We start from the raw sequence: 15,303 nt of genomic DNA, 5'->3' as shown, positions 1-15,303 counted from the left end.
TAGGTCATCTTTAGCAACATCAACAAAGTTTTATACTCGTAATTTTCTCCAAGAACTTTTTACATGTCTTTTGTTGGATTCTTTGGCTATTGTACTTACTCAATATATATAAATGAAATTAATTTCATTTATATATATTGATTTCAATATATATAAATGAAATTGAATTTTATATATTGATCTAATATCCAGTCCCCTTGTCAAATTCTTATTAAAGTTTCTTCCTATAGATTCTTATAGGTTTTATACATAGATGATGTGAGCAGCTGAGAATAATGGTAGTTTACTTTTTCCTTTATAATCATTTCTTTTTTGTGGTCCTCTTATTTCCTTGACTAAGACCTCCGATACCATGTGAAATATAAACATAGGAGCACAGGTGTGTGTTTGTTCGCTACTCTACCACCAGTACCTAAAAGTGCTTGGTACACAGTAGGTGCTCAATGAAAATCTAGAGTTTTCATTTCAGTTATTTTACTTTTCAATTCTAGAATTCCCATCTGGCTTTTTAGTAATAATTTCTATCCATTTGCATTCTGTATTTAATCAGCCGTTGTCATCATACAGTCCTTTACATCTTTAAGCATGGTTTCCTTTGGTTCTTTGAACAGATTTTCAATGGCTACTTTAAGCCTTTTTCTGTTAAATCTGCCATCTGGACCTTCTGATATGTAATTTCTGTTGCCTGCCTTTTCCTGTGCATGGATCAGACTTTCCTGTTTCTTCTCGACTCATAGTTTTTTGTTAAAAACTATTTCAAGATCATTTATTGTAGCGCTTCTGAATACTGATTGCTCCCCCTTTCCCCTGAAGCTTGTTTCTTTGTTCCTTATTTGTTTAGTGACCTGGCTGGACTATTTTAGTGAAGTCCATTTCCCCCAGAGTGTGCAGCCTGTTAAATAGCTCTCAGAAAGCACAGCCCTATCTATGCACACAGTCACCATGGGATGACAAAGTCACATGGGCTTTAGCAGAGCTCTCTTGGGTTGTCTCTTTCCCTGATCTCTCTGTTAAGCTATCTACCTCTGTTGGTATCACACCCAGCTATTAGGGTCCACTATTGCTAGCTGATTGCTCCATTGCTTTGACAACGTACTGGGGCATGAATTGCCCCACAATCTAATCTAATTACACTGAAGATCCTTTGCAGAGAACAGTCTTTGAGCCCATGCTTGAGGTTTTTCTGATCCCAAGAGGGCTCTCTTAGTTGTCTCTCCCTGGCTCTCTGGCAAACTAGCAGGCTGCTTTATAATTTAGCTTGTTGCTGTCATGGACCTGCCAGCTTCCTTTTAATTACTTACCACAAAAATATTCATTGTTTTCAAGAGGACCTTTACATTTGAATAAAGTTTGAACAGAGCTTCAGAATTCTCTGTTCTAATGGACTTCCTGTCCCTCTGGGAAAAATCTCTGAGCCACTGCTCCAGAGCTGGAGATGAGGACAGTGGCCCACTTTTTTCACAGTGATACCTCTGCTTTACCGGCAGGGCTCTGCAAGGGGGCAGTAGCTTCTGTTTTTCTCAGGCTGTCTTCTCCTGGCATAGAACTCCCACATTATGTGTGAGCTGGGGGACAGCAACTGGGGTCCCATGTTATGTGTGAGCTGGGGGAGGGCAATTGGGGTCCCATCACTCTTGGCCTGCTGCTCCTATGATAGAGCCTCCATCCTATGAATAGAGTCTGAAAGGAAGAAAGGAGTTCCCAATCTCTGCAATCTCCAGGCCATACTCACCTGGAGTTTAACCTTTGCAACATGAAGCTAAGAAGGATGAGAAATGCTGGCCTTCTGGCACTCCCAGGGAGATAACATAGCCCTTTATTTAGATCTTGTATCTGCACATGAACTTCATCTCTTTAGCATGCATTCTGCTTTAATCCAAGCCAGCTTTGTTTAGCCTGACAGGACTATGACTCACCTGCATTCTTTCCCCAGATCCTCCTACCTGTTCATATACTGTATTTCCACTCATTAAGCCCTTAGGACATTAGGACATTAGGCTCCGGTCAATGTCAAATGCATTTAAGAATAAAGCTTCAGGTCTATCAACCACGAACAGATACAATAACCAAACCTCGAACTAGAATAGGTTTTAATCAAATAAAGATAACACCTTGGCCTCAGTTATGTTTCAGCTCCAGACTCATGCAAGTGGAATGGCCCCACGGACCGCATCCCCTGGGAACTGGACAGAGTGATGCCATAACTGACAGCAGGATCTGATGCCATGATCAGCTCCTCCCTGCCTTAGCCCTAACCAATCAGTAGAGTCACCAGCCCCAACTCCCATAGTCACCATGATTAAAGAGTTCTCCCTTATAATAACCCAGCCACTAGAGGCCATTGGGAAGCCAGGGGTTTGAGAGCACGAGCTCACTTATGTCTCCTGGCTTGGCACCAATTCCTTAGATAAACCTTCACTTTCTTTGCTGCAATTTCCTGTTTGTGTCTTGTTTGGCTTGGATGTGCACAGTCAAATGGACCATCTGAGTCTGCAGTGACAATCTGGGGAAGAGGGAGCCCCATCTTCTTGGCCACACGCACCCAGAGTGGAGCTTTTGTCTCCTAAGCAGGGTGGCAGGTGGCAGCAGGGCATGGCTCAAGTGTCACTGACTCTTGCTGTTCTTACCAAGATTTACTAGATTTTCTTGAATAGAATTTTCTCTCTTATACTGTATTCCCTACAGAAAATTTCAAGGAACTTTAAATGTTTGTTTTTTTAAAAAAATTTTCACCAGTTAGAAGTGTTTTGCTGGGGAATAGATCCATGGAGCTCCCCATACTGTCATTTTCCTGGGGATGCACTTAAAGGCATAATTCCTGTCCTCAAGTTGCTTGCCATCGAATGCAGAACAACTCACCTCAAGTCGATAATTATAATTTTATTGTGACAGATACTATGAAAGAAGTAAGCGCAATGTAATATCGGAACACCTAGGAGAAACTCCTAACCCAGTTCCTGAGAGGAAAAGCTTTCTAAAGCAGGGAGTTGTGAAAAATGAGGAAAGACTTAAGATGAAGATGAAATAGGAAGAGGGCTGCAGACACAGAAAAAAATACGTGCAAAGGCACAAAGAGGTAAGAGAGCAAGTCAGGTGGTTACATCACTGGAGCACAGGATGCAAGGGGAAGAAGTTGTAATACTTGGAAAAATACACCGGAGATCCCAAGGCCCAGCCTGCTTTGTGCTGGGAGATTTTCTCCCTGGATTTCTCAGTGTTCCTTCACGTTCTGAGCCTGCTGAGCAAAGGATGCCTGAATATAAGTCTTAAAGATAGAACACTCTGAAGAGATTTAGAGACTTACCTCCCCTGGAGCCATTTGCTTACAGGTAGGTAAAGGAAAGATGAAGACCTTCCCTTCTACCTCCCCCGCCCCCAGAGATTTGTTTGTGTTCCACAGCAATGTTCTAGCATCATCAACGAAGTTCTGTAGGGGAGGATAAACAGACATGCCAGCTACTATATATAAGCTCCAGTCTCATAATTTGGGGTTTCCTCTCTTGTGGTACAAACTCTGCTGCACATACAGGTGAATATCTGGCCCTCACTGTGTAGCCCATGGGGAACTGGGTCATGGGGACTCAGCGTCAGTATTCTCTGTGAGTAATAAATGGTCTGTTCTCCGGTCCAGAGGTCTGATTTCTGTCAGTGTGTGTGTGTGTCTCCCCATCCCCACAATTTTGGACTTCACACCATGTATAAAAGCATTTGAACTCTCATCTGAAGACAATCAATAGCTACTAATTTAATTTTTTTTATTAACAAAAGTAATCATAGTCCCTATTAAATATTACAAAGATACAGAAATGTATTATGTAGGAAGTAAAAGTCCTTTGACACTCCATTTCCCAAGGACAATTACTGTTTCACATTGTTAAAAAGAAAAACCACAGGCCCAAAACGGTGTCACTTGTGCAAAAAGCCCATGATACCAAACCTAGATTTAATACCTAAACTAATTACAGATTCAGCTTCTCCCAGGAGTGGAATTTTAAACCTATCAGTCTGGAATTTGCTGCTCCACACTAGTGAGGTAATCAGGCTGATAAGAGCCCATGCCTGCCCCTAAGGAAAGGTTTCCTTGCCTGAAACAATCTACTATTAACTTTAGTGCCACCCTCTCTCTGCCTATAAACTCCTTCCATTTTGTACAACCCCTCAGAGGACACTGTACTATTCCTGTTGAGGGAATTTTAAATACAGAAATAACAATCAGTTTCATTTTAGAAAGCTCAGTTTGGCAACAGTGCAGTGTGGCAGGGATGGGGCAGATTAAGAGGAGAGGAAATTCAGACAAGAACTCATGAGGCAGTACTAATGGACACGTATAGAAGGGGGTGATTCAAGAATATCTAGAAACAAAAACAAAAGAACTGTGTGTCACTGGCTTTGATGATACTAAAGCATTGTTATTAAATAGTTAGGTGTGATAATAGTACTGTGCTTATGTGAAATATAATATTTAGAAGTACTGAATTATTTACAGAATAAATTATGTGATGTCTGAAATTTTTTCACAATAATTTTGGGAGGGGAAGGATGTGTAAAGGTATAGATGAAAAAAGCCATGAGTGGGTGATTGTTGAAGCTGGTATTGTGGTTGATGCTGTGATGAGACATCCAGATGTCTCAGGAATGACTCTCCTGGCTGCTGGGTCTGCAGCAAAAGATGCTCCTCACTTAAGGTCGTGTCTTTTTTGACGGGCAGCCCACATCCAATGACTGATCAGTGTAGGTGTGTAAAGGCCCAGCCCTCCCTGTAACTTGGGACAACCCTGAAGGGCTATCCTAGTGCAGAGGTCCCCACGTGGCTGCTGAGGGAGGTTGTTGGGACTGCATCTCAGTTCAGTTTCTTCCTCTACCCATTTCTGCTTTCCCTTCCACATGTGCTGTTCCCCCTGCATAAATAAAAGACCTGCAATCTCCATCTCAGAGCCTACTTCCCAGGGAACCCAAACTGCAGACACTTTGGCATCATTACACTGTTCCCTTTACTTTTGTAAATGTTCAAAAGTTTCCATATTGAAACTAGGGAAAGAAAAGGACTGAGTCAGACTGGATGTGGCCTATAAGGGTGTAAGTGACAAGCGACCTCCAAGGCTCTGGTTTTGGACGGGGTAGTGCCATTCAGTGAGGAGGAGGAGCCATTTGGAGGACACATGAGGAGCTAGTTTTTGAGAAGCCAAATATGAGATGCCTATGGAGAGTAGTCTGGTCTGGATATAGATTATCAAGATAGAGACTTTCATGAAAAGGAAAGGTAATGGTGATTTAGAACACCTTAGGTGGCCAATAAAAATTCTATTTAGACTTCAGTTGTCTGCACAATGAATGTGTGAGTACCTCACAGAATGGGAATTAACTACACTCTCAATGGCAGGCACCATATTCTGGAGTATTTATATCACCCACGAGAGTCTTAGAATGACACTGTCTTAGTCTGTTCAAGCTGCTGTAACAAAATATCATAAACTGGGTAGCTCATAAAAAACAAGAATTTATTCCTCCCAGTTCTGGAGGCTAGAAATCCGAGACCAGAGTGTCAGCAGGGTCAGGTTCTAGTGAGAGCCCTCTTCCAGGTTGCAGATTGCTGACTTCTTGCTGTATCCTTACATGGCCAAAGCGGCAATGGAGCTTTCTAGAGCCTCTTTTATAACGGTATGAATACCATTCACGAGGGCTCCATTCTCATGATTTAATCACATCCCGAAGGCGCCACCTCCTAATACTATCATCTTGGAGGTTAGGTTTCAACGTATGAATTTGAGGGAATACAACCATTCAAAACATAGTAAACATCTTGGACTCACTCAACCCTCAGTAATTGTTCATTGAATGAATGGATTTCACTGCAAGAGCTAGAAAATGCTTGACAAGAGGTAAATTCTGAGATGTCCTAAATTAAATTACAGCAGGCTGGAGAGTGGCAGACTCCTAGTTAATAGTTAGGGGCCAAAACTAACAAAAGACTATTCACATTCCTAAATGTTTGTTGAAACCTTCAATCAACTTCCAGGCAGCTATCTTAAAAGACAACAAATAGTCGATCACCAGACACTACCACATCCCACTTTATACATTAATTTTCGGCTGTTGTCCACAACCAATCAAGAAGTAGTACGTATTTCTGGCTTATGGACTATGCACCTAACCTAGAACTGTCCACCTTTCCTGCCCCCCCCCCCCAATCCCCCAATGTAAATTCCTTCAAAACAACTTCCATCTTCCTTCCCCAAAGTCATTGTATAAAAGAGCCCCATCAGTCCCAGGACAGTTGCCATGTGTTTCTTTTCCATCCAGCCCTGCTGCTGGTGGTGTAGACTGTTATGTCCCAGGACCTGGTCCTTTTTCTGGCTGGCTTATGGCTCAATAAACCAATTCTTTCGCAAGTTTCTGGCTGCGAAGGTTTTTGTTTAACATGGTCAGCCTATTTTCCCTATTCTCCAACTCTGATCATAAGTCTTCTGTGGTCCCCATGTCACATGACTTCCTTTCCCATCTTCAATCGTGTGAGTTGTCCTTGCAAAAACAGTGTGGAAGGTTTTAGGAACAATCAAAGGTGAAATCAGATGGAGCCATGCTCTGAAGAGCTTAGTAGGAGAGAAAAGGCATGGATAAATGATCATAGAAGGTTAAAAAAAAGGAGCAGTAAAGTAAGCAATTTAAAGGTGAAGTGACATGGAAGTTCACAAGGTGGCAAATATTTGCAGTTGAATTTGCCCAGGAAGAGGCAAAGCTGTGCTGGCTCCTTTCTGATTTGCAGTGTTAGTAGCTCACTTTGGTTAGGTTTTTGCTTTAGATATTCTACCAGACTGCAGAGTGAGGCAACAGTTTATAATGGCTTACCCCACAGTTTGTTCAGTGCTCCTGTTAAAGTGTTTGTCATAGCAGTTGTTTGTAGAACCATTAAAAAAAAAATCCGTTTCCAAGACCAAATATTACCTGGAAATATTTAGAAAGGACCTCCACATAAAATAGAATTTCTTAATGTTTTACTATTTCAAAGATCTCTAAAAGACGGATTCAATTTAACTGTCCAGTTTACTTGTCAGGTTATGTATGTTTCTCAATGCTTTAAGATGCATTACCCTTTGTGATAAACATCGCCCCCTGCCCCCCCCACACACACCCTACCCTGTTCTTCTCTGTGGAGAATCATCAGTTGGTAATGATTTATTAAGCATCCATAAGACCAAAAGAGTTGTAGCACTTGCCTTAAATGGCACCTCTTTGATTAAACATAAGATGACTGAGGCTACCAGTTTTTATCAATAAAAAAGTATTTAAAACACCTTGACCAGTTTTTAAAAAATAGACCATTACGTTCTAGGAAATTCTATTTGAAAAACCATAAACAATAAATTTTCATGAAGAAAAAAATTGAAAATAAAATGTAAAATGGAGTTGGCTGTGGATATGCAGAGGTGAGGTTATTTTTTCTATATAAAACCTGCCTTTGCACTTTACAAAATTGGGCAATCCTAACATACTAATTACAGCAGATTAAATTTAGGGCCCCAAGTTTTTCCATTATTCCATAAACTCACCTCCCTTCTGTCCATCAAGATTACCTTCTCCCAAAGGACTCTCAAAACTTGCCCTCAATAAGGTGCAGGCACACAACAAATTAAAAAAACACAAGGAAATACAATACAAAACAAAAACACCTGGAGCAGCTAAAATTTCGATTTACTTAATCTGGGACATCTCAAAGTGCTTTATTTAAAATAAAATAAATCTTTGAGTGCCTTTAGGGGAGTATACTTAAATAACCAAACAACTCTGCTATTTCTGATCAGATTAGATGACTAATTTTTAAAAAACCGTTTATACCGTTAACCAAGGTCCAACTGATAGAAGACCTCAGATATTTATCTATTGTACACAGCACAGCTGCACACCCCAAAGCATTAGACTGGGAATTCCGGAGACAGTTCGACAGCAACATATCATCTCATTCCCTCACCGGTCCCCACCCCACCTCCCAACCAAAAACTAGTTTGGGAAAGGGCCAGGCGGCAGAACTGGACAAGTCACTTAAGACAAATGGCAGCGTTAACCTCTCGAGCACCAACCCGGCCCCGCCAAAGGCCAGGAGAGACCGGCCTCCAACATGCGCTCTCACACGTACACGGGAGCCTGGAGCGGCTGCGAGAGCGCGGAGCCGAGGGCCGGGGCGGGGCTGCGGCGCTGCGGCCGAGCACGTACCCGGGAGGGGCCTGAAACGCAGCGGGTGGGGTTTGGGGAAGTTTCTCCGCGCGGCTGGAGATTCACGGCCTCACAATGTAGTACCAGCGGCACCAGGGACTAAAGGGGTGCCGGGTCTCTTCCGCATCCTTGGCATTTTTCCCCGCTGAGGGTCTGATCACTGCTGCTCTCAGGCAGCTGCCTTTCCTCTCCGTCCCGGAATGGAACCAAGACAAGGGAATAAAGGAAATAATATAATACAAGGAGATCGGGTGTCTGAGCAGCGTCTTGGGTAAAACCGTCCACTACAGGTAAGAAAAATTATGCCCAAACCTCTGAAAGGTGTGAACACAACAAAGCTCCAGAAGGCGTTCAAAGGAGGAGTTACAGTAAGGGGTAGCTTTTATCTTATAGGCAGACTATTTCGTATCAAATTCTAAGAGTGAACTATTTCTCTGTAAAATCACCTGGGCCAGCAGGTTCAGTGCTATTTAAAGGGATGAAATATGAGCAAAGTGGTTAGTGGCAGACTTAAAAAAACACCCGAGTATAATATTTTTTCTTTACATTTTTGTTCTTTCCAACTAGCAACAAGTTTGCACAGCTTTTATTTAACTAAACTCTATTGTTAAAGATTCCGTATTCTTTGCAACTTGTTTTTGACGTTGCTACATTAGAAATTTGAACTTACAGAATGTTTAAGTTTCTGCAAAGCCAGTAACTTTAAGTTCATCTTTTCTGTGTTTTAGAGGTTGTAGGGGGAAATCAAGATTTGCAATGATAATTGTGAGGTTATACAAACTTAAACATATGTAGTGTGCCATTAAGTCAAACAGCTCTGGGAGAACACCACCATCCATTTGTATAGCTTTTTATAGTTTATCACTGTGCTTTTCATACACCACCTCATTTACCTGAGTTAATGTCTCCATAACCAGACACCTGAACGTCTAGTTCAAACTAAAACCCAGCTCAATAGCACTTCAAAACAGATTTGCCATTCCTGTCTTAGGACATCTCCTCAGTGTCTTGTATGATTTCATTACCTTCAGGAGACACCTACCCTCAGTTCCCTACACCCCCTTTGCTTTCTCCTGTTTGTTACTTAAACAGTTAATGAAGAAAAGGGTACCCCGTTTCCCCGAAAATAAGACCTAGCCCGACAATCAGCTCTAAGATGTCTTTTGGAGCAAAAATTAATATAAGACCTATGCCTTAGAGCTGATTGTCGGGCTAGGTCTTATTTTCGGGGAAACACGACACGTTGTGGACTGGCTGGCACTGAAGTGGTTAGTACACCAGGGGCTATGGAATCACTGATGGCCAGTTCAAATGCTCTGAACTTTCGGCCACCTCTCCAAGACTAATTTCTCATCTACAAAACGAGAGACCAGTACGAATTCATAGGCCTTTTGTGAAGATTGAGATAACGTGCAAAATGCTTAGTACCAAGTCTAGCGTACAGTACTGAAGAGATGTTAGCTTCATTTTAACTCCTATGTGTCACTGCACCCAGCAGCAGTAGGTTCTCTGGGGAACTATTTCTAGTTCCAAGGTTAATAGTGAGGCTTAGAACCAATGAACAAAAATACACCAACTAACTTCCTTTGACATCCTTTGTTCAAGTGTGAAAATAATACTATGGTCATTCATTCACAGCACCACCAGAGAAGGGGAAGTAGGCATGCATAAGGAGAAAGGGACAATAAGGGGGAAGAGCTACTATAGAAGTACAGTTGTTATACTTCTTGGATAAGGTAAGGCATTATTTTAGAAGTCTGTGATGGTGTGAGAGAGCGCAGTGCTGGGATGGAGGGGCTGGTTCTGCTTTTTCATAATAGCTTCAAGCACTCCAGGGGTTTGTTTTTTGAATGACCCAGAGGTGGATACTTGTTTTCTTCCACCTCTACTGTCCTTTCAAGTGTCTTTCTCTTCCTCACAGGTCATTTCCTCAGACTCCAAATCATTACATAATCTGACCATTTACTAATGTTTGAAGCTAACTTGCTATCAGAACAAGCAGGATATTTGGTATTTCAGAATATTAGGCAACTACTTTATTCTAAAATACCATCTCTAGTAGAATCTGTAATTAAATGCACAGCATTTCAGATTGTAGTATTTACAGTGAAATATACATGTGCCCCCGAAATCTTATAGGTTGAGTCTTAGTATTGTAAACTTTTAAATTTTCATATAACTATAATCACATTTTCTTCATACTAAGATAAAAATAGCTACCCTGTTTCCCCGAAAATAAGACCTAGCTGGACAATCAGCTTTAATGCATCTTTTAGAGCAAAAATTAATATACGACTCGGTCTTATTTTACTATTAAGACCAGACCTTATGTAAGACTGGGTCGTATATTAAGTTTTGCTCCAAAAGACACATTAGAGCTGATTTTCCGACTAGGGCTTATTTTCGGTGAAACACGGTACCCAAGATCCATGGCTCAGTTTATTTTGTTCAGGATATTTTGTTCCTGTAACCTCAGGCTACAGGACGTAAGACTCTGGCACTACCTATATCATTTGTCCATAAAACCAATTTGTGGTTACCTCTAGGTACAGGGATTCAGTGATTTTCTGTTTCTCTTTTATATCTTTTTGTGCTGTCTTTTTAAAAAATGAGAATGTATTACTTTTATAATTAGAAAAGAAATACAGCAATTTTATAAAAATATACAGGAGAAAATAAAGCTATTTAAAACATTTTAAATATATGGTATCATTAAAACTAAAACAAAGCAAGGTTAGTTCTCAGTTTGATATTAGAGTCAGAAGACCTAAGTTTAAACCTCTGGTAAACGACCAACTGTTTATTATTTGAGGTCTAAATTCCTTCATCTGTGAATGGGAATAGATTAGAAATCTTTACAGGACCTTCTAGCCCTTATAACATTATGTGACTATAATGTTCAGGATTTGCTTCACTCATCCCATTCATATTAAAACCCTTAAAATTGTTTTAATAGGTTCCTAAATTTATAAACAAGTTTCTTTTCTAAAAGCATACTCTTTACAGTGGAATATTATGGTTTGTTAACATGACATTTAGGGACACACTACTGTCCCTATACATTAATGCATAGCAGTAAGATAGCAGTAAGAGAAATGGAGAAATAATCAATGCCAATGTAATTTTCATAAAATTCTTAAATTGTTCGTAAACAATTTTAGGAGTTGGGAGGTGGTGAAGCAAATATTAACATAAAAGCTGATCAAGGGGGCCTGGTCCACAGAAGATGTTTATTTGAAGTAACAAAACAATACAGTTAGTGTTAGATCCAACCACAAAAAGCAAAAGGAATGAAAAATTTGTACAATGCACATAGAAAAACAAGATGTTTACTGTGACTATATATTTCTAAAATAATACTTCTAAAATTACTCAATTATTGAAATCTATATGAAAACAGAAGGGTGTTAATCGCGACAAAGTGCATAAAACCAAACATCAAATTTTGAGCAAATTAACATACTAGGCAATTTTGCTAACAAAGCATGATTTTTGTTGTTGTTGTTCACAATCTGCTCAAAACATCTTTACACCAACAGGGTGGGCAGAACATTTAGGTTTAATATCAATTACACAATATTAGCATAAACTTCCACAACTACAGATAGGGTACTGCTTTTCTTTTGAGCTGGCAAAATGACTACAGAAACATCAAGATCATTTCTCTGAATTGAGAATTTTATCCAAATAAATGCCACATACCTTCCAGATATATGCATATCTTTCTATATCGTGTAAATGGCTTTACCATTTAAATAATAAACCATACAAGCATTTAAGAATCATTATTATATGATTAACAATGTCATGTTCCAGGTTTAACAATTTCATAGGCCAAAAAAAATTTCTTCTTAAAAACTAGTTTTATAAATGCAGAATATATTGCATGAGTAACTGCTGGTATTTGTTAAGAAAATATATTGTGCAATTGTGGCTACCACGTACTGCCGGCAAATCATTGTTTATGTAAAATGTGAAAAAACTGAGTAAAAATTTTTCAAACTTATCATGATGAAAGGTTACTGCCTTCTTAAAAAAATTGTATTGGCATCTTATTAAAAATAATTCGATAAGGGACAAATCCCCTAGCCCAAAATAAATAAATAAAAAGGTGCATTTTAAAAATGATGCTACTGCAATGCAATGGTTTAAATATCAAAGAACTGTGAAAATGTGCTGTCTGTGATCTGGCATTAAGGAACATACTAAAAAAGAGCATGAATGTAAATTAAGTAAAAAGGGGATCAAAATTGAATGGAGTTTGTGCAGTATTGTAGCCAGGCTTCTAAAATTAGATAGATATAGAAAATATAAATAGACTGCTTTAGGTAATGAGCCACCAGTGTCCAAAAAAAGGAATGAGATCATGAAAAAGCTCAGTTAACTTGATCCAAAGCTCTGAGTAATTCTTCACCCTGCAGTAGGTTTCTGCTGCCTTGTATAGGCGCATTAACTTCACAATCATAACTGGTCAGCTGTGGTAATCCACTCTCATCCATTGATTGCCCCAGCAGTCTACATGCTAAATCTGAAAAACAAAGAGATACCTAAGTATTCATTCATCTAGTAAATGAATATTGTTAAACACCCACTATGTGCTAGGTATTGGGAAAATAATGCAAACAAGCTCCAGAATGATTTTGTCTATGGGGTAAACATGGCTATGTAAACTAGTTAGGTGCAATCAAGTGTTACTTGTGCTATGTCAGAAATGTTTGCAGGATACAAGATAACAAAAGTGTGATAAATCAATTTAGAAAATTGCATAGAAATTTACAGGTATCAGCTTCTATTCAATATCAATAGCATATAGACATATCAAAAACAATTACTAAAAAATTAAAGTTCCATCTTAAAATAGCTTTCCTGTGTTACAGCCATTAGATGAAATGCTATCTTTTTAATCCTTCTAAGGAATGAAAAGCACTCTCACTTGGAGTAAAGCACATAAATAAAAAGTCATATAATTCTCTTTGTGATATTCAAGGGCAAAAAGAATAAACTAACCAGAGGGTATTAAAATAATTGTCTTTTGCTCCATTCCATTCTGTTCACTAGATTTGCATCCTTTTACGCGTTTCCAAGAAAGTGATGTAGTAGTTGCACGATCATCTGGCTGCTGTAATAATGTTCCCTAAAAAGAGTAAAGTTATTTGTTTTACTATGTTCAGTTTTGTTTAATCAAAAACTTTGATATCAGTGTAAGTTTAATAACATGTAGGCAGGTTTCTTAAATCAAATACTGCCCCCAATTTTTTTTTTTAATTCTTTATCTTAATACTATGATAAAGACATTTGCCACACATTATGGCTCTGTAAATGCTTTCCAGTTAGTCTTGCTGGTCTGAAAATATCAGTATGGATTATACCAACATTGACTTAACATAACTGTTGTGGGGAGCAACTTAAAAGGAAGAGAATGAACCTACAAGAAATTCATTTCAGATCGAAAGACGCACAGACTGAAAGCAAAGGGATGGAAAAAGATATTTCATGAAAATGGAAATGAAAAAAAAAAAGATGGGGTACTCAGCCATAAAAGAGAATGAAATCTTGCCACCTGCAACATCATGGAAGGACCTAGAGGGTACTGTGCTGAGTGGAGTAAGTCACACAGATAAAAACAGATGCCATGATCTCATTATATGTGGAATGTAAAGAACAGAATAAACAAATAGAAACAAACTCATAGATACAGAGAACATTTTGATGGTTGCCAGATTGGAGGGCGGGGTTGGGGAGGTGGGTAAAAAAGGGAAAGGATGATGAAGTACAAATTGGTAGTTAGAAAATAGTTATGGGGATGTAGGGTATACATCCCCATATATAAGGAATAAAGTCAGTAATTTTAATAACTATGCTGTCAGATGGGTACTAGATTTATCAGGGTGATCACTTTGTAAGTTACATGAATGTCTAATCACTACGCTGTATACCTGAAACTAATATAATATTGTATGTCAACTATAATTGAAAAATAAAACAATTATTTTAAAAGGGGAAGAGAATGAAACTGGTGGTGATGTTGGGGTGGAATGAGGGGAGAACGTTACTTTTTACTCAGACTACATCTGCATGATTTGAAATTTTTACACCGAGAACATATTCATTAAATATTTATGTTTTTGAGAGCATTTGAGATCCCTTTCCCCGGTAAACATCGTCAGTTTGGCTCAAATAAATTCTTATAAGAATTCTCAAAAAAAAAAAAAGTTTGTTTATAAGAAACTGTATAAGGCGAAAGAAAAACAATGTATAACTTCTGAAAACACAACTTGAGTTTTTGGGAGAAACAAGGAATTACTTATGTTTGTAAGACTTAGAAATAGACTGTAGGCTAGAATAGAAAAGCAAACATTTTCACACTTACAATTCCAACTGCTTGAAAAAGTGAACCATCATGTTCTATTTTTCGCTTTCTCTGAGCATTCTGCAAAGCTAGTATCTTTGGATTTAGTTCTTCCTCAGGAACAGTAGTTCTGAAAAAAATTTTAAATAAAAATATGACTGTCTTACTATTTTTAAAAAAATATCAAACTAGCTTTTTTTCAACAAAATATATAACGCCTATTTTCCAATATTTAAAAATGTAATGTTATATATAAGAGAACTTTCCTTATTACTAAAGTTTATCAACTTAAAAGCCAAAGATCAAGTTTTAAAACAAAGTATCCTAAAACTTGCATTTCCCTATTTATAAAACAGAACTGAACTAAACTTACTAGTTTTGTAAGTCAAAACCTGTTAAATATTGGCCTTTCAGTCCACCTAATATAATACAGATATTCTTGGGACTACTGTAATACAAGATAATTTCATATTTGTATAACATTTTCAGTTGGTAAACATTTCATGTTCGTTAGTTTATTTCAGCCTCATGCCAATCCCCAAGATAGTAACATAGGTATACAATACCCATTTTATAAAGGAGAAACCTGAGGCCTCTTAGGTAACTATCTCAAAGTCCCACTGCTATTATAATTAGCTGCAGATATGGAAGTACATTCTAGATCTCCTTATACCCACGCCCCTCCCAATGCCCCTCCTACTAAGCCACTTGGTCTTCAGTATTGATCTCATTATCAAACCTGAACT

General features: G+C 38.7%; 1 protein-coding gene across 1 annotated transcript in view; it reads right to left on the bottom strand.

Annotated features, from left to right (window-relative positions):
• Window positions 1-11,419: 11,419 nt before the first annotated feature.
• HIF1A (hypoxia inducible factor 1 subunit alpha) overlaps window positions 11,420-15,303 on the bottom strand; it is a 40,830-nt gene continuing 36,946 nt past the window's right edge. The window contains exons 13-15 of the mRNA XM_019750771.3: window positions 14,579-14,687; window positions 13,216-13,342; window positions 11,420-12,736 (exon numbers count right to left, since the gene is read on the bottom strand). Of these exons, the coding sequence (XP_019606330.1) occupies window positions 12,585-12,736; window positions 13,216-13,342; window positions 14,579-14,687 (388 nt within the window). The 3' untranslated portion in view covers window positions 11,420-12,584. The remainder of the gene's footprint in view (window positions 12,737-13,215; window positions 13,343-14,578; window positions 14,688-15,303) is intronic.

The sequence above is a fragment of the Rhinolophus sinicus genome, chromosome 3, assembly GCF_057876585.1.
Source record: "Rhinolophus sinicus isolate RSI-liver-muscle chromosome 3, RSI-T2T, whole genome shotgun sequence".
Taxonomy (NCBI): Eukaryota; Metazoa; Chordata; class Mammalia; order Chiroptera; family Rhinolophidae; genus Rhinolophus; species Rhinolophus sinicus.
Note: the sequence above shows the minus strand (reverse complement) of the source record. Positions and strands in the feature narration are given on the sequence as shown.